This window comes from Ictidomys tridecemlineatus, unplaced genomic scaffold (genome assembly GCF_052094955.1).
Source record: "Ictidomys tridecemlineatus isolate mIctTri1 unplaced genomic scaffold, mIctTri1.hap1 Scaffold_521, whole genome shotgun sequence".
Taxonomy (NCBI): Eukaryota; Metazoa; Chordata; class Mammalia; order Rodentia; family Sciuridae; genus Ictidomys; species Ictidomys tridecemlineatus.
This window is the reverse complement of record NW_027523424.1, coordinates 156,577-181,734: the sequence shown is the minus strand read 5'-3', so window position 1 is coordinate 181,734 and position 25,158 is coordinate 156,577. Positions and strand designations below refer to the sequence as shown.

Here is a 25,158-nt window from a genome sequence, read left to right as displayed (position 1 = left end):
AATATCACCAGAATCAACAGAAAATAGATTTGGACTCTGAACCCAGAGAATAGTCAGTAGGTGCCAAAGAAACCCCAGCTTCCTGCCCCTTGTTGCAGCTCATTTGGTGAGGAGGGAGAAGGGTAGGTGTAGTAAGCATGAAGAGCCTCTTTGGTACAGGCAGGGCTGTTTCCTGGACAGTTGTTGAGACAGAACACTGGAGAAAAATAGAGAGAGTGTATATATGTTAATGGAGGTTTTAAGTTTTCACATTATTCCACTTACTAGATTTGATAATAGCTACCACTTTTTGATCACTGTCTGATAGGCATTGTGTTTTACATGCTTTATCTCATTTAATTTTTACAAGGCCCTATGTGGTATATGAAGAATTTAGAAAGTTTACTCACTTGTACAGGGTCACACAGTAGTAAGTGGTAGGACTTGGATTTAAACTTAGGTCTGCTGGATTCCAGAACATGTTCTTGACTCCTGTCCTGTGTGCTCTATGAAGATCCTGTTTCTGCTCTCAAGATCATTTCATTCTAGTAGACATGATGGCCCGAGGGATACTGTGGGAAAGGTAGATGAGTCCCCCCCTGCTCTGAAAGCCAACTGTTCAAGTGCAGTACCTGCACAGTGATTGACTCTGAGGTCATTCCTTAGCAGAGTTCAGATGAGATGTTTCCCAAGGATGCAAGGGTGAAAGGACATTCATTGCAAGTGTTCAGGGAATTACAGATTAAATGGTAGTTGGCTTGACAAAATAAATATAGGAAGAAAGTTTTTTTAAAAAACAAACAAAAACCAAAATGAGCAGTATGACCAGGAGGCTGCTTAGTCTTACCCTACCTTCAGCAAAAGGGTAATCCCAATTGTGGGTTGCCAGTGGGTGACCATTTTCCAAAACCAGGCAGCCATACCATATGAGAAATATTAATGGTCAGGCATTCTTGAATTCCCTCAGTAGGTATCGTGAGGGTAGTCAGACACAGCTTATTTGAACTCAGCTCAGCTCCCAAAGTGCTAACTTTTATTAAGTCGGGGCTCCTGTCCATCATCATCTGAACTTTGGGGACCTCTACTATATAGAGAGTATAGCCTAAAAATCAAAGCTCAGCACTGGAGGTAGGGTCTTGGATTAAGGAGGAACCAGGGGAGCATTAATAATTATGTTAGTGAGGAAGAGTTGAAGAGGATATTGGCTAGAGCCTGAAACCAACTAAGACTTTCAAAGACTGAGGTTGCTGTGGGTACTTAGCGGATCTCCCTATAGGTTGGGTGGGCAGAAACACTTTTGGTGCTCTGCAGCCACTTAACCTTTGAATTCTTTAGGAAAGGAACAATTCAAAGGGTGAATGTACAAGGGGAAACACCTTATAAGTACTCCGCTGCGCCCTGTGAAAGGGGAAATTAGAATGGTCTCGGCAGAATAGTTCTCCTGTGCTCAGAATACTGCATTCTAAACTTGCCTGGTATCTGAAGTGTTAGGTACAAAGGTTGGAAGGATGATATATACCTTGGTACTCTCTCCTCCAGAAAGCCATTCCAACTCTCTCTCCCACTTCCCTTTGTTATCCTTCTCCATAGCATGTGTGTCTCTGTGGGTACCACAGATTTGTGACCAGCATGTATTCCCTGAGCTAGTGGTTCCCCGTGAGCAGTGTCCTAATTCCATTTTTATATCACATGAAATAGAGCACACACCTGACTGCCACACTGTGTGGCCATCCAGTGTGTGCCAAAGAATCTGGGGATTCTTGACCTGGATAAACTATATGGGAAAGTGTGTGTGTGTGTGTGTGTGTGTGTGTGTGTGTGTGTGTGTGTGTGTACATATACATGTTCATAAGTCTCTCTTTTGAGGAAGTCCATAGTTTATATTAGGCTCCAGTGTGTTTTCATAATCCTGAAAATGTTTATAAAAAACTGAACTTATTTGGAGATTTTCCATATTCTTGTAAATGAATGTGTGTGTATGTGTTTGGGAAGGTGGATTGAACTCAGGGGCACTCGACCACTGAGTCACATCCCCAGCCCTATTTTGTATTTTATTTAGAGACAGGGTCTCACTGAGTTGCTTAGTCCCTTGCTGTTGATGAGGCTGGCTTTGAACTTGGATCCTCCTGCCTCAGCCTCCCAAGCTGCTGGGATTATAGATTAGTGCCACTGCCCCTGGCATGAGCGTGTGTTTTTATATCTGGTAGATACTTTTATGCTTCCTTAACTTCCTGTTGTGAACAACAGCTTAGGGTAGCCAAGGAACTCTCCCTTGGAGCCATGGATCACAATTCTGTCCTGGGCACTGCTGCTTACACATCCTGGCAGGGGGTCTACCTAACCTTCCTGAGTTTTATCTTATTTTTCACCTGTTAATTCCCTCTTGTCCTACAGGAATGTTGCATAGTAAAGAGATTACAGGTATACAGGCATCTCATAAACTGCCAAGAACTATACAATTGCAGAATACAAGTATTGTAATTAAAAATACATCATTTTTCTTGTCACACAATGCCAGGATAACAAATATGTGATTAAAATGAACATTGGGCCAGGTGTGGTTGCACAGGCCTGTGTTCCCAGCTAGAGGCAAGAGGATCACTTGAGCCCAGAAGGTCAAGGCCAAACTGGGCAACATAGCAAAACCACATCTTAAATAAATACATAAAGTGAACATGGAATGAATTTATTGGAGTGAGAGACTAGAAGTTGAAAGGCATTAGTATCTGCATGTCTTGTAGGCTTTGTAGATGCCCAGAACGGTCTTAGAGTACACACAGGGCTATTGAGGAAATGATTTTCAGACAATGATAAAAGTTTATAAGACCTTCAAGACCTCAATTTGTTTGCTTTACTTTACAGAAGAAGTGGAGTCTGGGAGATGGAGGGTATTCTTTTTTTTCAGAAAGGCTGTAGATGGGCAGGGGATATTGCTCAGTGGCACTTGCCTGGCAGGTGTGAGGTCCTGAGTTCAACCCCCAGCAGTGCAGCACAAACAGAGGCTGGAAACTCTTCTTCATCATTGTTAATAGAGGACAAAGAAAGAACCTGTTTGTCTTCATGTCATCAGTTTATTATCATATCTTTTTAAAACAGTGTAGAATTACCCCATGATTTTAAATCTCTCTTTGGGGCTACCTAGAGGCCAGCAGTTTAGCAGTGTGAGCACTTGGCAAGCCATGGGCACAGTGCATCGAAACAACTTTGTGTTTCCAAAGTACCTTCTTGGAGCGCTTCCTGGAGAGGACATCAAAGGGCTGGATGTAGATTACTGCACGCCTCTCAACTGGACTGAGACTCAGAGGTTACTGGGACTTGCCAACTCAAAAAACTCAGTGTCCAAAGCAGAGTGAAAACCCAGATGTTCCAATTTTTTATCCTGGTAGTCACAGGTTCTAAATTTTCTCACTACTCCAGCTCCCTCCTCTCAATAGCTTGCAAAATGGTAACCTGGAAATGTGTTTTTGCTTAGTGTATATATATATATGTAAATCCAACTATCATCTAACCTTCCATTTAAACAATTTGTACTAGGAGGAAATTTGAAATTACATTTAATCATTGCTTTATAATTAATGTCATTTAATTAAATATTACTTTAAAAATGGCTTCTTTCTTCTTTGGCAATTACATTACCTTTTGAGCAGTTCTGTTTTGCTTTTTAACCTGGTTATTGGGTTTAGAGAGTACCCTAGTATAGGGTATCTGAAAGCAGAAAGTTCTGGCACTTTTCCCACTTTCCATTCTTTCTCCTGTATGGATGCCAGATTCCTTTGGGAAATCATCATTTGCAAAAGGTCAGGAGCAAAAGGAGGGGCATTCTTGAGTGTAGGGTTACTGCTAATTGGAAACTAAACATCTGTAACCATGTCAGAGTTATTTGTATTTGAAAGGAAACATTTATATATAAGAGCCCTTTCGGTAACATAAAACACACTATAACACAGAGTGTGTGCATTGGAGGGGTGGCGATGGGGTGGGGAAGGACAGCCAGGGAAGCTTCTGACAAATGACTGTGCTGTGCTGAGTGAGATCACTTGCTAATTAAATCTCAAAGCATTTTCAAAGTATTTTCTTTTCTTTGTCAAATGAAGTTTTCTTCCCTCATATGCCAAAGCAAACATTTTACTGTGTTTGCCATTTACAAATGAAACATTTCACCATTTTAATGGAAAAATAAGAAGAAAATGGGTGTGTGTTCAGAACCTAGTCAAAGACCAGTGGGAACTCTCTAGTTTCCTTCTAGAACCTTAGCTCTCAGCGTCTTCCCATGGTATGATCTGAGACTGGTTCTTCCCTTTCCTGAAACTGTGTGCCCATAGGCTTCCTGATACACCTACCCTTTCAGGAAAAAAAATCAAACTGTTTTCCACCTGTGCCTTTTTCTCCTTTCTTCCTAGTTTCTTCTTAGAATAAAATTTCTTGAGAATTCCTTTGAAGAATGTCGAGAATCTACCCCTTTCCCCCGTAGAGTCTAACACCTTCTGTTTTTTCCCACCCTTGCCCTTGGCATCTAAGACATTTCTGTAATTTTTTTAAAATTGGATGAAAGATCACAAAGTTGAGAGAACTTACTTAAGCTAAGACCTATCATATTGTATGAGCTACAACTGCAGCCCCCAGACCTCTTATTTTTGGAGCTGTTTTCTGAAAGAACTTGTGTCCTTATTCACAGACTGTTTGAAGCAAAATCCAATCAAGGTTTTCAAACAAATATTAAATGTCTTCGAGCAATTAACTTAAGCATCCTTTTCTTCTGCTTACCTCTCATTCTGTTATATTTGATAATTAAATTTTCCCAGTTCACGCAATGAAAGGTGAGGTAGCACTTTTGACCACTGTATGGTGGTCAAAACCTGAAGTTTGGGGCAGAAATTTCAGTTTGAAGGATGAAACCAGTCAGTTGGACTGATTTCAGATTTTCAGTAGGACCCAGTCCTGCCTTGTGTGTTTTCTAGTTCCTTATTTGTGTGTTGCTGATCATGCTCCTTTTTTGTATGGTTTTCAGGTGGAGTTGGCATGAACTTAAAAGCAGCAGATGCTGTTATTTTTTCTGACAGTGATTTTAATCCTCAAAATGACTTTCGGGCAGCTGCCAGAGCTCACTGAATTGGCCAGAACAAGTGAGTGAGTTAGTCATTGGCACCTTTCTGCTCTGTTGGCTTGCAGCTGTGGATTGGGGAGGAAGGTGGACCGTGTAGTGCTGACAACAGTGCCACGTTGGAGTTAGAGTCCACTGGGTTTGAACCCCGTTGTGCTGCTGGCTTGTAGAGCAATGTTGGGGGATCAGTGGTCCCATGATCAGTTCAGACTCACTTTGTTGAAAAGAACAGTTAAATTCCAAAATGATTAGAAGAAACTTAGAATTTATTTAGTTCATGTTTCTCACGTTAGATCCTAATTCAGTTTAAAAATGAAGTTAAAGCCAGTGGGTGCACATGCCTGTAATCATTATCAGCATGGGAGACTCAAGCAGGAAGATCAAGTTTAAAGCCAACCTTGCAACTTACCTAAACCCTGTCTCAAAACTTTTTTTTTTTAAGGCTAGGATTATAACTTCATGGTAAAGCTCTCCTAGGTTGGGTTCCCAGTATCACAAAGAGGAAACAAAGTTGTGTTCAGCTACCTTTTGACTTGAGGTAACATGCCTGCCAGGGGTTATCCTGGCTACAGATGAAGGCCCAATAGTGGTCACTTCATCTTCCTTCCTCTTTCTCTTTTGGGGAAAAGTTCAGGAAGAATTTGAGGCCAGATTTCTCTAACAAATGCTCAGGTCCCAATGAGCAGTGTCCTTTTCATTGTTTCCTGAATGTGGCATTTGGTTTTGCTTCCTTTTGGGTGTATTTTCCTGGCATGCTTTTTTCCCCAGCTTTGCAGACTGCTAACACTGCTCTCATTTGACTCCCATACAGGGCTGTGAAAGTGATCCGGCTGATTGGCCGAGACACTGTGGAAGAAATAGTTTATAGGAAAGCAGCCTCCAAACTGCAGCTCACCAACATGATCATAGAAAGAGACCATTTTACTCTGGGAACCCAGAAACCTTTGGCTGATCCTGACCTCCAGGTAAAATGTGTTCCTTTTAGAGTCTCATGATTTATAACCAGTACTATCTTTGGATGAGAATGCAAATAAAAAGGACCAGCATTAACCACCCATTGTTGCAAATTACACATTTTTTCATTGGCCTAATTCTTACCCTCTCAGTACCTAACTACATGCAAGGTGCCATACAAGCTAAAAATGAGGGTGGCATTTAAAGGCAGAGAAAATAGAATAAAGAGAATGAGCTTTAAACCATCTAACTTGGATTGAAATTCACATCTTATCCCTTACTGGATGTATGACTTTGAGCATGTAACTGAACATCAAGGATCTAATCTCTTTATGGCTTCTAAAGGTGAGTGTGCCACGAGTTACCTCAGAGAGAATTTGTTTAAGTTCTTTTTTTTTCTTCCTTTTTTTTAAATCAGTGATGATTAGTTCCATAGCTACTCCTTAATCCCAGACGCTTTGAGTAGTGACTTACAGTACTCATTCCATACTCAGAGATGTGTGAACAAGATTAGGAATTCAAAATTATGCCATAGGATATAGGGATGAAAGCACTAGAGTTAATTTGTTGAAGAAGAAAAATTAGATGGGAGTCAATTGCTGGCTTAGAATATCCTAGAGAGCTCTCTTTTGGTAGGAGGTTTAGAGTTATTCCTTAGCAGCAGCCTTTGAGATAAAATTGAACCTATATTATAATATACCCCAAGTCCTTCTGAGGGATTAGATGCAGAGAGATCAACCCCTAGTATCTAGTATGATTCAAGCATGAAGAGAGTACTAAATGTCTGAGAAAAGGTAGTAGCTGTGGGAAAGTCTGCTGTAGGAAACTGCAGAGAAATGACAGGAGTTGGCTATTGTTTTGAGGCAGGCAGTGAGAGAGAGCAAGTTCCAAGATGGCTTTAAGCCTTTAAGCCTGAAAGATGAGAGTAGAAAGTAGGAAGACAAGGATAGAAATTAGAAAGATGAAGATAATGTAGGCTTTAGTCAACAGAATTTGTAGTAAAAATCAATATACATTATTGTTAGAGGGAGACTCAGAAAAGAAAGGAATTAGAAAAATTTGCAAGAAAAAACAGGCTTTAAAAGGATCAGCTTATCAAACAAAAAATTCAAGAGGTATATGAAAGGGAAAAAATTACACAGTATTACAAGCAGAATCATCAAATTTACAACTAGCCCAAGCATGAGTTTAAAAATGGCAGTTTTCTCACATCTGTATCTTTACACATCAGCATTACAGACAGGGAAGGTGCTGTTTTTGTTAGGGAGTCACTCACCTGCAGGAAAGGGTCACAGATTTGGGGGTACTAGAACTCGAAAGAAGAACCCTAGGTTTTGTTTGTTTGCTTGACTTTAGTTTATCTTAGAGAGTAACTGGAGTCTTTGGCCTTTTGTGTTTTGAGTCTTCTGCATGCTCATCTGTCATGGTGGCCGGGCAGGCTGTGCATTTTATTTTCACACTATTGAAGAGGCAATTTCAAATGGAAGGTGAAAGCTTGAGAGAGAGGTGCGTGTACACTGTAGGTGTCTAAATATACTTCTTCACAGGACCTTGGGAGAGGAGCTCATCATGGGCTGTTGTGAAGGCACAGGCGTCAGGAGTTAGAGGAGATGCTTCCCCAGTGGAGGGAGCTCCAGGCATTCAGTCAGGGGTTTACCTGTGGCATTGGCTGCTAGCACATCATTGTGAAATGCACAGGCAAAAACTCTGCCATGGGACCAGATCCTGGGGTCAGTACAAACTATGGGCTGGTGGAGAGGACCTCGGTGGGACTTCCTGCCCAAGCCATGGCAAGAAATCACACTCTGGTTCTGTCTTGATTCTTTCCTCCCCACCAGACTGTGAGTTATTTATGGTTGCCAGGAACAAGGGTGATAACTCACTGCCTTGTCTCAAAATACAGCAGGACATTTTTTTAAGTTATTAAAAGAATCTAATAGTAAAAGACGTGGTTCTGGTTTGATAAATCTAAGCAGTATAGAGCAGTGAAGTCCTGAAAAAGGAAAGCAGGTTCCTTGTTTTAGAAGGAGAACACAACAGAAACAGAGAACAGATAAAGATGCGGTGAACACTTATTGAATGCTTACTGTGTGCTAAGCATTGTGTGACGTGCACTTCTTCCAGTTGTTTTAGAAGAAGAATAACAAAAAAATGAGATAGATGTGGTCTTTACCTCCATCTTAAGAAATTTTCCAAACATCAGATTCATGACTCTAATCCGAGCACTCTTTAACTTCCAACTACATGCTCTTAGTTACTATAATAAAGTGGTTTTCATTTAAAAAATGGGTAGTTCCTTAAAGACATGTTGTGAGTGAGCATTAACGAGGGAAGCCAGGAGACATAGTCCAAGGAGTGGAAGAGGGAAGGGTCCCAGTATGGACTGAGCCTCATCATAAATACTTGGCTTTCTTCTGTTTTGGGTACTAAATGCCAAAGCCAAATGGCTTGGTTATATATATGTACACCAAAGTTAAATATAAATATAACAGGTATGGTTTTGCTTAGTTTTTGTCATAGTTTTCATCTCGGGTATTTTCAAGCTAAAGTTTCTAAGTTACAGAATAGGCAATCTAGAGATAATTAACCAAATCTAAAAGGGCAAAATGAAAATGAAGTCCCATGATGTGGATCCCAATTGGTTCAGAATTCCTAAGAGATAGTACTTAGGGAGGTGGAGAGTTGCAAGTAGCAAATGAAAGCCAGGTAACACTATCTAAGATTCTGGTTCCTCTAGCCATAGGAAGTAGGCTGAGTATATCTCCTAGGGGGAGCAAGAGGGCAGGATGGGGAGTGCCACAGGACTATCCAGGGAGATTGAAATTGAGAAAGGGCTTTTGGGTCTGGTGATCAGGGTGGTTATGGTTTTGCCAAAGTGGGTCCCATAAACCACTGTAGTAGCAAAGCGGCTTGGCAAGGACAGGTGGCAGCTCATGGTGAGATGAGGTATTCAGTGGCACCTTCTCTTTATAAGAGTTTGGCAGTGGGAGAGGTAAGAAGGTAGCCAACAGGTTCTCTGAGTTCTCTCAGGACTGCTGGAAGTGCCTGTAAAAAATGCTGGTGAGAAGTGCTATAGAAGATGCTGGAATCATTTTATCTGCCCCCACTCCTCAAAAAAATTGGAGGCCCAAATTTTTTTTGGTATTGTAAATAATTGTCAAAGTCAACATCTCTGATCATCATTTATCACCTCTCTGCTTATTCCTCATCCAACTTCAAAACAGCCTGGCAGGTGTCATTTGTGATGGAAGAGAAGAAAGTCCATCAGGGAAAGAATTACCTGGTATCATTTAGACACTTAGCAAGTCACACATCCTCATCTGTGTTTTCATGAGAACTAACTGGATCTCTCGTTTTCTTCATTCAAGTTGAGTGACATACTGAAATTTGGCTTGGATAAACTGCTGTCCTCTGAGGGGAGCACCCTGGAGAAGGAAGACCTGGAGTCCATCCTGGGAGAGACAGAGAATAGCCAGTGGGCCTCTGATGCCCTGCCTGCAGCTGGAGGAGGGATCAGAGAACAGGAGGAAGGAAGTGAGTTGGGGTTAGGTGAGCCAGTGACTTCATCACCTCAAGGTAGGGTGTGAGTGAGATGCGTCCCCACAGGAAGTCCTGTGTCCTGCTCTGGGACCTTTCTTTCCTACCCAGCCCTGTAGTCATCTGATGACATTCTTACGGCTTCCTGGTCCAAGAACTACCAGAGTAATCCTTGTTCCCTTGAAGCTGGACTTTGAATCCAAGTGATGATATTAATGTTTATGGTCCTGTCAGTCTCAAGGATTAAATTTGAACCTTTTCTCCCTTGACGCAGACATCCTCTCTGGAGTTTATTTGGTAAACCTCCTATCTTTATGGTGGTGCTTTGCACAGTGATTCCTCTTCTCAATAGTAGAATGTTTTTTAAATTGCAACTGATATTTATGGACATTTATTGTGTTCATCAACAGTACTGACTATGTCATGTGCTTTAGGTCGTTTAAGACCCATGAGGTGGGGGGCTGGGGTGGTGGCTCAGCGGTAGAGCACTCACCTCGCACGTGCAAGGGCCTGGGTTCAATCCTCAGCACCACATAAAAACAAAAGTAAAAATAAAGGCATTGTGTCCAACTTCAACTAAAAAAATACATATTAAAAAAAAAAGACCCATGAGGTGTAGGAGATCATTTTGTCTTCCTTTTTCTTTTTTCTCAAATTTGGTGTCCCCCCCCTTCTCTCTCTCTCTCTCTCTCTCTCTCTCTCTCTCTATATATATATATATATATATATATATATATATATATATATATATATATATATATAGTTGTAGATAGACAGCATGCCCTTATTTTTTTTTTTTTAATGTGGTGGCTAAGGATCGAGCCCAGTGCCTCACACATGCTGAGTAAGCACTCTGCCACTGAACTACAACCCTAGCCCCAATATTTATCTTTTTGTCCATTTTCTGTTCTGAAATATTTGAATTTCAGACTTGAAAGGGTTTTTTTTTTCCTCATGATTATTTTTAAAATGACTGTTCTCCTGTATCAGCAAGAGGGGTCAATATGGGCTGGTGTGAGAGGGTTTTACTGACCTTTTTAAAAATTTTTATTCATATATGACAGCAGAAAGCATTATAATTCTTATACATATAGAGCACAATTTTTCATATCTCTGATTGCATACACAGTATATTCACACCCAGTCCCTGTATTCAAACCTTTACTTTGGATAATAATTATCACATTCCACCATCATTAATAACCTCATGCCTCCTCCCTTCTCCTCCAACCCCTCTGCCCTATCTAGAGCTTGTTGTTCCTCCCATCTCCCACTCTCTATCCCACTATGAATCAGCCTCCTTATATCAAATGAAACATTCAGCATTTGGTTTTTGGGGATTGGCTAACTTAGCATTATCTTTTCTAACTCCATCCATTTACCTGCAAATGCCATGATTTTATTTTCTTCTATTGCTGAGTAATATTCCATTGTATGTGTGTGTGTGTATGTGTGTGTATACATACACACACACACACCCCACAGTTTTTAATCCATTCATCTATTGAAGGGCATCTAGGTTGGTCCCACAGTTTAGCTATTGTGAATTGTGCTGCTGTAAACATTGATGCATCTGTGTCCTGTAGTATACTGTTTTTAAGTCCTTTGGATATAGATTGAGGAGATGGACAGCTGGGTCAGATGGTGGTTCCATTCTCAATTTTCCAAGTAATCTCCATACTGCTTTCCATATTGGCTGCACCAATTTGCAGTCCTATTAGCAGTGTATGAGTGCCTTTTTCTCCCACATCCTCGCCAACACTTATTGTGGTTTGTATCTATAATAGCTGCCATTCTGACGAGTGAGATGAAATCTTAGAGTGGTTTTGATTTGCATTTCTCTAATAGCTAGTAATGATGAACATTTTTTCATGTATTTGTTGACTGATTGTATATTATCTTCTGAGAAGTGTCTGTTCAGGTCCTTGGCCCATTTATTGATTGGGTTATTTTTTTTTTTGGTGTTTAGCTTTTGAGGTTTTTTATATACCCTAGAGATTAGTGCTATATCTGATGTGTGAGGGGTAAAAATTTTCTCCCAGGATGTAGGCTCTCTGTTCACCTCACGGATTGTTTTCTTTTGCTGACAAAAAAACTTTTTAGTTTGAATCCATCCCATTTATTGATTCCTGGTTTTAATTCTTGTGCCATTGGGGTCTTATTAAGGAAGTTGTGGCCTAACCCACATGATGAAGTTTAGGGCCTACTTTTTTCTTCTATTAGACGAAGAGTCTCTGGCTTAATTCCTAGGTCCTTGATCCATTTTGAGTTAAGTTTTGTGCATGGTGAGAGTTATGAGTTTAATTTCATTTTGTAGCATATGGATTTCCAGTTTTCCCAGCACCATTTGTTGAAAATGCTATCTTTTCTCCAGTGCATGTTTTTGGCACCTTTGTCTAAAATAAGATGATTGTAATTTTGTGGGTTAGTCTCTGTGTCCTCTATTCTGTACCATTGGTCTACCAGTCTGTTTTAGTGCTGAAACCATGCTGTTTTTTGTTACTATTTCTGTGTAGTATAGTTTAAGGTCTCATAGAGTGATACTCCCTGCTTCACTCTTCCTGCTAAGGATTTCTTTAGCTATTCTTGGTCTCTTATTTTTCCAGATGAATTTCATGATTGCTTTTTCTATTTCTATGAGGAATGCCATTGAGATTTTGATTGGAATTGCATTAAATCTATATAGCGCTTTTGGTAGTATGGTCATTTTGATAATATTAATTCTGCCTATCCAAGAACAAGGTCGATCTTTCCAGAAATAGTAAATGAATTCAGCAAAGGAGCAGGATATAAATCAATACCCATAAATCAAAGGTATTTCTGTATATCAGTGACAAAGCCTCTGAGAAGGAAGGAAAACTACTCCATTCACAATAACCTAAAAAAAAAATGATACTTGAGAATCAATGAAAGAAGTCAAAGATCTATACAATGAAAACTACAGAACCCTAAAGAGAGAAATCAAAGAAGATCTTAAAAGATGGAAAGATCTACACATTCCCTTCTTAAAAGGAATTTATATTCTTCAAGAACTTTTTCTTGTTCTCAGCTTGTTGTTTTAATCGTATCCTATTCCCATTTCAAGGATATAATATCCTCCCCGAGGACATTTATTATAGCTTTTTAAAATATATCTCAGGGAGGATATTTATTATATCTTTTCAGAAAGTGTTACCCTGCCGACTGTATTATCTCTTTTTCCTCTATTTGCTTTTTCTTCTTCCTCCTCTTTTTAAAAGTTTTGTTTTGGAGTCTTTCATTCTTGTTAGCAGTTTATCTGAAACATCTGGTGTCCTCTGATCATCGTGCTGGTGAAATTCCCCAAAGCTGACAGGCAGCTCTGTTGTGAACAGGTGGGTGGCCTTTGGGCCTCATGCCGACAGCACTGGTTGGCAAGCCAGCTTTTGCACTGGGGGAGTCAGATTTAAAGATTTCACTGGACAACTCATTGTATCCTAAGACGAGTCCTATACCATTACAGTGAAATTGGTGGTTTAAATTGGAAAGACAGGGAGCTGAGGGCACATGGTGCTCTTGGTGTTTGGTGTGCGGATCCTCTCAGTTCCTCCATACTGTGGTGCCTGTGCTTGTGCATCTGAGTTTTTGGAGAACTGAAAGGGTTTCAGTTCCTGCAGTCAGCCCCAGCTAGATACCAGTGTTTTGGTTCCACAGCTCTTTTGAATCTGTTGTCCTCTTCTTATCCACTTTTTATCTTCCAAAGAATTCGTGCACTGTTTCATCTACCATTGCCTCATATATCTTTTTAGAAATCTGTGTATTGTCCTTTAGCTGTTTTGGGTGAGAGAAAAAATAGATGTGTGTGGTCATATTTTTAAGTTGTATTTGATTATCTTAGTACCAAGTTTCCACCCTTTTCTGTACTCATCTAGATTGACTTTATTTACTAGAACAAAATAAAATTGCAGTGTTTTCAGAAAGATAATTATATATCTCAGTCTACCTACAAAAAAAAATTACATTTTTGCAGACAGTTTAACTGTTGGATTCTCTACTTGGATAAAAATTTGGAATGTTGTCTTCGATGACTGTCTTGATTCTCTTTGTGGTAGATGGTTCCTCTGACAGGACCCAGATGAGGGTCTAGACCTGTGGGCTCCAGCTGCCTCTTCGAAACAGAGTGAAGACATAAAGCATGGTTAAAAATAACAAATGAATATGAAAGAGGAGTAGTTAGAGCAGCCCATTCACAATTAAGTATAAAGTAAGGTTGCTTTATCTTTAATGCCAAGTTTTTTAAAAAGCACAGTTATATGGTAAGGTGAGCATGCCCAGAAACCTGCCTTGGGAGCATGCGCAAAACCTAGCCCCGCCCAACTCCTCCTTTGAAGGTGGAAATGGAGTTGCCTGCCCCTTGAGCCGGTACTGGTTAATGGAAGTGAACCAGGAACTAACAATAGGCTGCTGCCTTTTCATTTGTTTGGCCAGCGATTTACATCATTCTGTCTCATCCAGAAGGTGTAAGATTTCCATTGCAAATAGAGATTGTGGAGAGGGGTCAGCAGCTGGACTAGGGGAGTAAGATGTTACTTTTCCTGGTGGTCCTTTGGATTTTGCTTCGCTTTCCAACGTCCTGTGCAAACGGAAGCATGGCTGATGGTTCTTAGGAGAAAAATACATGAATAGTCTTTTAATTGGTTCCTTGATCATTCTTTTCTCTTTTATTACAATTTTAGCTTTTAAGTGACTCGGCTGCCTTCTCTACTATTTGGTCATGAATTTCTTTTTTTCCTTCTCAACAAGGATTGTTCTGGGGACCCAAGTGCTGTCAGCTTTTATAAGGAAAGTTGATTACTTTATATGAAATAGGATGGAAGGAGGTTGATTAAACCTTGTGAAATGAGAGACAGTTGGGGAATTCTGGGAAAGATGGCCATGGACAAAGATTCATGGGATCACAATGTACTTCTACAATATTTGTGAGAGGGATGTGTAAGATAAGGATCAGATTTTTTTTAAATAGCATCAGGTATCAACCAGCACAAATGAGTGAAAGCTAAAGGGAGGCAGCTTGAAAGTCTTTGCAAGAAAGGATTTTGTTCATAACTATGACTTCACAAATAATGACTCTCCCAGGATTCTCTGAATTTCCCCTCTGAGAGTGGACCATTTGAGTAGAACCAGAGTATCAAAGAAGAAATTTTAAAGTCTAGTATAAATTTATATGTGGATTTTTCAAAATGCTACAAATAGTTGATTCTTTGCTGTCTTTAAACAATATACAGTAATCACAAGAAAAGTTCCTTCTGTTCTTTGTGTCATTAGTTCTTGGCCTCACTCAAACCTAAGTGATGATGTGGAGGAAGAAAGCACACAAGATAACATGGCTATTAGCTTCCAGTTTAGAGGCTTGTCCTGGCAAACATTTCTTCTCTTTTCATGAGGTATAAAAATATAACCAAAACCCATCAGGACAGATTTTATATGGCTAAAAATTCATGATTTCATGAAAATAGGAAAGAGTATTTCTGATTTTTCTTAAAGTTCTCAAATACATCTAAATAGTAGATAGAAAAGACAGTGGAATGAGATTACCATCATTACCCTAAGTACACATATAAAGACACAACTAGGGGCTGGGGATGTGGCTCAAGCAGTAGCGCGCTTGCCTGGCATGCATGCAGCCCGGGTTCGATGCTCAACACCACATACAAAAAAAGATGTTGTGTCCGCCGAGAACTAAAAAATAAATATTTAAAAATCTCTCCCCTTCCTCCCTCCCTCTCCCTCTCCCTCTCCCTCTCCCCCCCTCTCTCTCTCTTCAAAAAAGACACAACTGATGTGACTCTGTATACAACCAGAAATATGAAAAATTGTGTACCATATGTGTAATATGAATTATAGTGCATTCTGCTGTCATATATAACAAATTAGAATTAAAAATAAATAATTTTTTAAAAAGATTTTAAAAAGTGGGAAAATCAGAAACTAATATCGTTCCATGCTGTACATATCACTTCCCTTTCTCAAGTACAATCTGGCACAAAATGTGTTGAGAAGAGATTCCCCTCCAAAAAAAAAAAAAATCCACTGGGGCTGGGGATATAGCTTTGTTGGAAGAGTACTTGCCTCACACGCACAAGGCTCTGGGTTCAATCCCCAGCATCACCAAAAAAACCCCAAAATCTGATATTACATCCAATGGCATGAACAAGGTTTAAAAAGCCACATAACCATAATGAGAGCACAAAGCACACAAAAGGCTTTCTAGATTCCAATCTAGAAAAAAAATAAAAACATATCCCAAGGAAGGAGAACAATGTTCTTGCAATTACTTTTCTCTAAGGAGTGTCTTAGTATAGTGATGAATGACCTTTTTTAACCCCCAGCACTGAGGATTGAACTGAGGAGTGCTCTACCACTGAGCTACATCTGCAGTCATTAATGTTTGTTTTGTTTTTATTTTTCTTGAGACAGAGTCTCACCAAGTTGCCCAGGCTCTCCTCAAACTTACCATTCTCCTACTTGTCAACCTCCTGAGTAGCTAGGATTATAGGCATGCACTATTGTACTGGCTACAAATTATATGTTTTTAAATCAGGAAATTGTCATTTAGAGAATATTATTCCCATAAGTTTTTTCTATAAAAATTATTATAGAGAAAGCTTCACACAACCAAATGAAGAGACATTATCGTCAATAGATTATCCTATATTGTAGTTAATTGTATGGAAAAGAAACAATGTAGCAAAAATGAAATCATGAAAACAAAGACATTTCACATAGTAATGTAGATTAAAATGTCATCCAACTATAAATTCCCCCAAAATGCATGGACCAAGATCCTACCCAAGATTGAGACTTGAGGAAGGACTGACTGTATCCTTTAAAGGCACAAACTCATTTTTTCTTCTCTGTGGTACCCTGTGCCACACTGTAAAGAAGCCCAGGCTATCTTGCTGGAGGGAGAGTCCATTTGAAGAAAGCCCCTGACATATGAAAGACCACATGGAAAGGGAGACTACATAAAGCCAACAGTCAGCACCTTAGTTCCAGACATACAAAGCCATCTCAGACCTTGTAGTCTAAATCAGGCGTGTGCTCTATGGGTGAGCCTAGGTGACACTGGAGCAGAACCTTGGTTAACGTCTTGACTTACAAAATTATGAGAAATAAAATGGTTGTTTGTTTGGTAGTGGGGATTGAACTCAGAGGCTCTCGACCACTGAGCCACATCCCTAGCCCTATTTTGTATTTTATTTAGAGACAGGGTGTCACTGAGTTGCTTAGTGCCTCGCCATTACTGAGGCTGGCTTTGAACTCTCGATCCTCCTACCTCAGCCTCCTGAGCCACTGGAATTACAGGTGTGCACCACCACTCCCGGCAAATGGTTATTTTTTAAAGCCACTAAATTTTGGAATTTTTAAAAATATAACAATAGATAACTAAAACACTGTTTATTGATGATTTGTAGGGCTTTTATTTAATGACCAGTTTTATTAAAGAATACCCCATTTATTTCTACTGTGATCAGCAAAAAAACTGAAATTCAATATTTAAAATTTTTTGCCAAGAATATAACCTATCTTGCAAGTTTCCATGAGGACTAGAAAAGAATATATATTCTGGAGTTGTTGGGCATTGTCAGTCAATGTCAATAAGGTTAAGGTGGTTGATAGTTTTGTTCAGACTCTTGTGTATCATTAGTGATTTTTTTTTTATAGTGTTACTATCAGTTGTTAAAAGGGTGTTAAAAATTCAAAGTATAGATTTGTCTCTTCAGTTTTGTCAGCTTTCATATATTTGGGGCATATAAATGTTTGGTTGTATGGTGTCATGTTTCTGTGTTCTTAAAAACACATTATGGTATTATGAAATGTCTTATCTCTTATAAAACTCTTTATCTTGAATTAAATTCATCTGATGTTAGTATAGCCTCTACATTCTTCTTGGCTTACTATTCATGATGTATTTTTATCTATTTCTTGTTTTCGTTCTATTCATATTTTTATTTAATGTAATTAAATAAAATTACATTAAATAAAAATTAAATTTTATTTAATTTATCCATTAGCGTTTAGCTTTATTGCTTTACATTATTGTTTTAGCAATGTTTCCAGGAATTATGAAATGCATTCTTTAATTTATCACAGTTTTCATAATTTAAATTGTGATACTTTCTCACATCTCCCCAAGTCCTTTGTGCTTTGTCGTCATACATATTACAGCTGTATACCCTATGTTTTTTACCTTAGTCATGTTTCCAAGAAATTAAAAGAATAAATATGTATACATATTGCCTTTTATATTTACCTACATTTTAGTATTTCTAGTACTTTTCATTTCTGTTTATGGTGCATTGTCTTTAAAAATATCTACCCCAAATTTTCCACATTCCTGTATCATGTTGCTTCTCTCATTATGAAGTAATATCTATTTTCCCACCCACTGAGTCTGGGCTGGTCTTTTGTCTTGTTTTAATGAACAAAATATATTTTTGGTGAAAGTGATGCCATGCCAATCCTAGACCTAACACCTTGGGAAGGTATATACCTTCTACTTTTATCCTCTAGAAATCTAATCAACAAATAAAAAATTTTAGAATGACTGAATGACTAAAAGCATTTGAGGAGATAAGCCTGACCCAACCAGTTGAGCTAGCAGACATGTAAACAAAGCTATTTTGTCAGTTCTACCTTTGGTTAAACAATCCCTGCTAAAGGAAACCACATAAGCACTAATAAATACCTAGAGCAAAGGACCCATCAGGTTACGTAAAGCCAAATCATAGAATAAGGAGAAATAACAAAGAATTTTTATTTTAAACCATTAAGTTTATTACACAGTAAACTAAAACACACAGTGCATCTGTTTCTACTTGATGGATCATCTCCTTTTATCCTGAAGAGGTTCTTTTAGCATTGTTAATAGTAGAGATCTATTGGTATTGAATTTTCTTACTTTTTATTTATTTGAAAATGTCTATTCTGCTTTCAGTTTTGAAGAGTACTTATCCTGGATTAGCAGTTTTTGTCTTCTAGCACCTTAAACCTTTCCGTTAACTTAAATCTCTCATTTCTGATAAGAAGTCAGCTATCATTTTAGTCATTTTTACCTATGCGTAACACACCACTTTTTTCTAATTGCCTTCAAGACCTTTTTCCTCCTAATTGATTATTTACAGTTGACTCTGATGCATCTAGATGTGATTTGCTTTGTAACTAACTTTAGTATTCACTGAGTTTCCTAAATCTGTTAACATCTTTTTTGTTAATTTGAGATAATTTTAGCCATCATTGTCTTAAATATTTTTTCTGTACAATTTATGCCTCTATTCTTCTAGAAATCTAATTATATGTATGTTAGGTCACTTTGTCCTGATAGTAACCAAGTCTCTATTTTTTTTCTTTCTGATTTTTAGACCAGATAATTTTTATTGGTCTATCTCCAAGTTAACTTTTTGCTGTTTTTGCACTATAAAATCTGATGATAGATTTGTTTCATGAATTTTTCATTTCAAATACTATACTTTTTATTTCTTTTAAAAAAATTTTCATTTATATGTTGACACCCATATCTACTTATTCATTATGATTAAGCTTTTCTTTAATTCCTTGAAATTAGTTATAAAAACTTTTTAAATTTTTTTTCTGCTAATCCTGTCAGTTCACGGAACTTTTTTTATATGTGACATTTTCTCTTGTGGTTCTCATTTTTCTATCTTCTTTGCATTCTGGCAAAATTTAATGATATTCTACATGCCTATAATCCCATCGACTCGGGAGGATAAGGCAGGAGGATCAAGAGTTCAAAGCTAATAAATTATGCATGGCACACATTGTTTAATTTTGCATGTAACTTCTTTTTAGTGTGTCAATGAGGTTTTAGTGACATTGTCACCCAACATTTGGCCTTTGTTGTTCAGGGAATGCCTTCATGATTTTAATACTGGTTTTTCTATTCAGACTGTGGATTGGGTTTGAATATACTGTTATCAACCACCTGGTCTTTTAATTACTCATCCCAGTAAATTTATAGTTTGTGAATCGTTTGTTTCTCAGATTCATGACACTGTTAGAACCTGAAGTAGTAGCTGATAGGTATCTGTGAATTCTTTTTTTTTTATTTTACTTGAAGTAGATTGTCTGAAATAGGCATATTCTTCTCTGTGTTTATCCAAACCTCCCTGTCATGTGCACTACAAGTTACAATTTGGAAGTTACTGTATTAAAATTCTGTCTGTTCATGGTTCTAGAAGAGTGATATTCTCTCCCAAACACTAGTTACTACAGCAGCATTTTTAATGTTGTAAAATAAGAATAAGGGCTCTGAAGGCCAAAGATTTTAAAAAGTCATTTTACAAATGTTACGTTAAATTAAAACTGAGCTTTGCTGTAATACTGTTTTCTCTTCAAAATGTGATGGTACAGGAAAGGTGTTATATGAAGGGGTGGTATTGCAGGGGAGCATTTTAAATTGCAGAAGTAAAAAAGTTATAATATTTATAATTTTGATGAGTTTATTTTTATAGGGAAGATTTTTCTCTCCTGAAATTTTTTCTGGAATAGCAAAATGTTTCCATTATTAAAAATTGAAATTGTTAAAAAAAAAAAAGAGTTCAAAGCTAGCCTCAGCAACTAAGGGATGCACTTAGCAACTCAATGAGAGCATATATCTAAATAAAATGCAAAAAAAGGGCTGAGGTTGTGGCTCAATGGTTAAGCACCCCTGGGTTCAATCCCTGGTACCAAAAAAAAAAAAAAAATTTAAATTATATTCTGGTCATTTATAGATGATACATCATAGGAAGTCTGGATTATATTGTCTTCCTATAAAGGATATTCTGTTTTATGTGTCATGCAGGCTAATTACTGGTGAATTGTTTTGATCATATTAGATTTGGTATTATTATTATTATTATTATTATTATTATTATTATTATTATTATTATTATTATTATTATTTGGTACCAGAGATTGAACTCAGTGTACTCAATTACTGAGCCACATCCCCAGACCTGTTTTGTATTTTATTGAGAGACAGGGTCTTGCTGAGCTGCTTTAGCACCTCGATTTACTAAGGCTGGCTTTGAGCTCGTGATCCTCTTGCTTCATCCACTTGAGTCACTGGGATTATAAGCATATTCCGTGCCTCACTAGGTTTGGTATTTTTCTTTATTTCCATATTTCATGGTGCATTATACTTGTACATAATGGTGGGATTTGTTGTTATGTTTTCATACATACGTACAATATAGTGATAAAACTTAGCCAATATCATTCTTGAGTATTTCTCTTTTACCTGCTTTCCTCTCTCCCCTGATCCCTTTCCTCTATTCTACTGATCTCCCTTTGATTGCCCTCAGATTCCTTTCACACACGCACACCTTTCTTTTCCTTTTTCCTTTCTGGCTGCCTCATACATTTTCAGCATGAATCAATTTTGGTTTCAAATTTAGGTCTACCATTTTCCCTTTATTCTTTTTTGTGTGGTTCTTTTTGCTAAGGCTTATTTATGAACTCTTAATTAAGTACCTGATATATTAGTGAAGCTGCTGCAACCTGACTCTGCTGAAAACCTAATTTCTTCCAACATTGCCATTTAGCATCATCTTCAGTCTCCTTTATAGCAGTCAAACTCTGCTAAGCCTTAAAGAGTCTCATCTGGTACATTCATATCAAAAATAAATTTCCTCCAGGCTTTTAGTATTCTCTCTCTCTAACACACACACATAATCACATTGCACCCACCATAAATAGCTCAGACATTCTTGTCCACAAAATTCCAACCACTATGATAATCTTGCACTTTGATAATTTTCTCCTTAACTCAGTATGACCACCATCTTACTTGAGCTTCATCTCTCTAAAATTAATACCTGAAAATGTTTAGTTTTTCTAGTTTTATACTCTTTTGTGTCAGGAAAACAAATCCCGTACAGTAGAACTATAACAGTTTCAAGTAAAAGTACTAAATTAGTTATATTCTTGCCCATCAATAGTGGTAGAAGCACTTAGGTGAACTTACATAGAAACTGCAACATCTTACATACTCAACAACAATTTCATTGCCCATGGAACCCAAAATTAATTGAAAGAGTAAACCCCAAAATGGATATCTGAAAAATAAACTGGTCAAAATTAGTAAGGCAATCAGAGTTAAATAATCATATATTTTACCAATAGCACTAGCTTAAAAGTATGGGTCTACAATAAGTAGAAAAATACAAGTTAATGGCTAGAGTCATAAAAGTTTCTATTATGATAGGCAGTCTCTTATGATGCTTTAATATTATATGATAGTTGTGAAATGATTACAAACTAATAATGAACATAATCTATTTGCAGATTAAAATGTTCTTCCCTGTGTTATCTAAAAATTTTAGATACACCTCAAAATGCCCTGGAAAAGAAATTTCTTAAGTCTCATCAAAATGAACTGCCAGGTTTTTTCCTACATTTGACATGACACAGTGCCAAGATTTCTAGTCCTGAATACACACTTTCTATAGGGAAGAGACATATATCTTGGCAATTAATAGATCATTTAACTCATTTCATACAGCCAATTTTAGTCGTAAGAAAAGAAATGTTTATGTATTCATTCTGCTGACTTTAGTCTATAATCTAATCATGGATCAACAAACTTTTTCTGAAAAGAGACTGATAATAAATATATTAGACTTTGTAGGCAAGTCTTAATTGCCACTCAAATGCCAGTGTAGCACAAAAACAGCCTAGACTATGGGTAAATAATATAAGCTTCTGTGTTCTAATAAAACTTTGTTTACAAAAGCAAGTGTCATTGTTGGACATCGTGGTGTGCTCCAACAGTCACAACTACTCAGAAAGCTGAGGCAGGAAAATTACTTGAGCCTAGGAGTTCAGGCCAGCCTGGGAAATAAGAAAGAAAGAAAGAGAGAGGGGGGGGTAGAGGGAGGGAGGGAGGGAAGGAGGGAAGGGAGAGAGAGAGAGAGGAATGAAAGAAAGAAAGAAAGAAAGAAAGAAAGAAAGAAAGAAAGAAAGAAAGAAAGAAAGAAAGAGAAAAAAGGAATAAAGGGAACAATTTAAAAAAACGGTGTCAGGCTTACAGCTATGATTTGCTCAACACTGTTCCAGAGTATTAATGTTATACTCACAATAGATGTTTGGCTAGGCTGTATACATACATACATACATACATACATACATACATACATATATACATGAAAGCAATTTTGTTCTTTTGTTTGCTTTCTTTTATTTTTTCCATTTTTTTGTTGATACATTATAGTCGTAAATCATGGCAGTATTTGTCGTTACATATTTCCACACGCACAATATAACACTACAGTTTGGCCAATATCATTCCCCAGTATTTTCCCTTCACTCCTCCCTCTCCTGGTCTCTTTCTTACACTCTACTGATCTCCATTTGATTTTCACTTTTTTTTCCTTTTTCCTCTCTTGCTTCCACATCCGAGAGAAAACATAGGCTCCCTTGATCTTATGAGTTTAGCTTATTTTGTGTAACAGAATGTTCTCAAGTTTCATCCATTTTCCAGCAAATGACATAATTCACCTTTATGGCTGAATAAAGCTCCATTGTGTGTATATGCCACATTTTCTTTATTTATTCATCCTTGATAAGCACCTAGTTTGGTTCCATAGTTTGGCAACTGTAAATTGTGCTGCTATAAACATGGGTATGCATGTACTACTCTAGTATTATGACTTTAATTCATTAGGATAAACATTGAGTAGTTGTATAGCTGGGTTATATGGTGGTCTCCTGCCTAGTCTTTTGAGGAACCTCCATACTGATTTCAATAGTGGTTATATTCATTTATAATCCTATCAACAGAGAAAAAAGTGTCCCTTCTTCTCCACATTCTCTCTAGCATTTATTATTGTGCATATTCTTTTTTTTAAGTAGTTGGACACAATACCTTTATTTTTATTTATTTATTTTTAATGTGGTGCTGAGGATCGAACCCAGGGCCTTGCACGTGCTAGACAAGCAATGTGCTGTTGAGCCACAACCCCAGCCCCATATCGTTCATATTCTTGATGGCTGCTATTCTGACTAAAGTGAGATGAAAGCTCACTGTAGTTTTGATTTGCATTTCCCTAATTGCTAATGATGTTGAACATTTTTATAGATTTGTTGTCCATTTTTATTTCTTCTTTTGAGAAGTATCTGTTTAATTCATTTGCCCAATTAAGCTAGGTTATTTGAGGTTTTGGTGTTAAGTTTTTAAAAGTTTCTTATATAGTTTTGATATTAATCCTGTGTCAAAGAGTAATTAGCAGGGTTGGGGATGTGGCTCAAGCGGTAGCACGCTCGCCTGGCATGCATGCAGTGCAGGTTCGATCCTCAGCATCACATACAAACAAAGATGTTGTGTCCGCCAAAAACTAAAAAATAAATATTAAAAAATTCTCTCTCACTCTCTTAAAAAAAAAAGAGTAGTTAGCAAATATATTTTCTCCAATTCCTTAGGTTCTTTCTTCATGTTACTAATTGTTTCCTTTGCTGTGCAGAAGCTTTTTAATTTGATGCCATTCTGTTTATTAACTTTTGTCATTATTTTCTGAGCTTTAGGAGTTCTAATAAGAAAGTCATTGCCTGTACCTATATGCTGGAGTCTCAAATGTATATTTTCTTCCAAGGATTTGCATAGTTTCTGGTCTAATTCCTGGGCTTTTGATCTCTTTCAAGTTTGTACAGGGTCTAATCTTATTTGTCTACATATGGATAACCAATTTTCCTGGCACCACTTGTTTAAAGCCTGTCTTTTCTCCCAATATGTTTTTGGCATCTTTGTCAAGAATCAGATGAGTGTTAACTGTGTTGGATCTTTTTCTGTGTCTTCTCTTCTTTCCCATTGGTCTATGTATCTGGTTTTATGACAGAGCCATGCAGTGGTTATTTCCATAGCTTTGTAGTACAATTTGAAGTCAGGTATTGTGATGATGCCTCCAGCTTGCTTTATTGACTTAGAATTGTTTTGGCTATTCTGAATATTTTATTCTTCCAAATGGATTTCAGGACTGTTTGTTCTAGTTCTGGAAAAATGACATTTATTATTATTATTATTTTAAATTTATATATGACAACAGAATGCTTTACAATTCATATTACATATATAGAGCACAATTTTTCATATCTCTCATTGTATACTAAGTATATTCACACCAATTCATGGGTATTTTGATAGGAGTTGCATCAAATCTGTATGTTGCTCCTAAAACCAATTTCAAACATATACAATCATATTAGTAGTGATTTTAGTGTCCAAAAAGAGATCTACTAAACAATAATTACTGGGCTGGTTTGGTGACTTGTAGTCCTAACTACTCAGAAGGCCAAGCCAGAAGGATTGCTTGAGTCCAGGTGTTGGAGATCAGGTTAGGCAACATAGCAAGACCCCCATCTTAAAAATAATAATAATTACTGATGTCAAAACACATCTCAATCATTATGCTAGTCACCAACTCTTCATTGTTTTCCTTGAAACTCTAATATACAATTAGTGAATGTCAATTTAGGACTAATTGTGCTGTTTTATAGAGGAGAAAGCTGATTATAATAGTAAGTGAAATCATCTGTCATGAACTGATTTGTGTTTATTTAATCACAATTATCAT

General features: G+C 37.5%; 2 protein-coding genes and 1 long non-coding RNA gene across 4 annotated transcripts in view; 2 read left to right on the top strand and 1 right to left on the bottom strand.

The window, feature by feature from the left end:
• The window catches only part of LOC144373912 (tRNA (32-2'-O)-methyltransferase regulator THADA-like), a 71,273-nt gene extending 66,179 nt beyond the window's left edge, over positions 1-5,094 (top strand). The window contains exon 5 of the mRNA XM_078036889.1: positions 4,988-5,094. Within this exon, the coding sequence (XP_077893015.1) occupies positions 4,988-5,036 (49 nt within the window). The 3' untranslated portion in view covers positions 5,037-5,094. The remainder of the gene's footprint in view (positions 1-4,987) is intronic.
• The window catches only part of LOC144373911 (transport and Golgi organization protein 1 homolog), a 58,288-nt gene continuing 38,126 nt past the window's right edge, over positions 4,997-25,158 (top strand). For both annotated transcript variants that reach the window (XM_078036885.1, XM_078036888.1), the window contains exons 1-3: positions 4,997-5,102; positions 5,892-6,045; positions 9,403-9,568. In XM_078036885.1, the coding sequence (XP_077893011.1) occupies positions 5,980-6,045; positions 9,403-9,568 (232 nt within the window). In that variant the 5' untranslated portion in view covers positions 4,997-5,102; positions 5,892-5,979. The remainder of the gene's footprint in view (positions 5,103-5,891; positions 6,046-9,402; positions 9,569-25,158) is intronic.
• LOC144373913 (uncharacterized) overlaps positions 23,065-25,158 on the bottom strand; it is a 45,558-nt gene continuing 43,464 nt past the window's right edge. The window contains exon 3 of the long non-coding RNA XR_013433470.1: positions 23,065-24,576. This is a non-coding gene — a long non-coding RNA (uncharacterized LOC144373913). The remainder of the gene's footprint in view (positions 24,577-25,158) is intronic.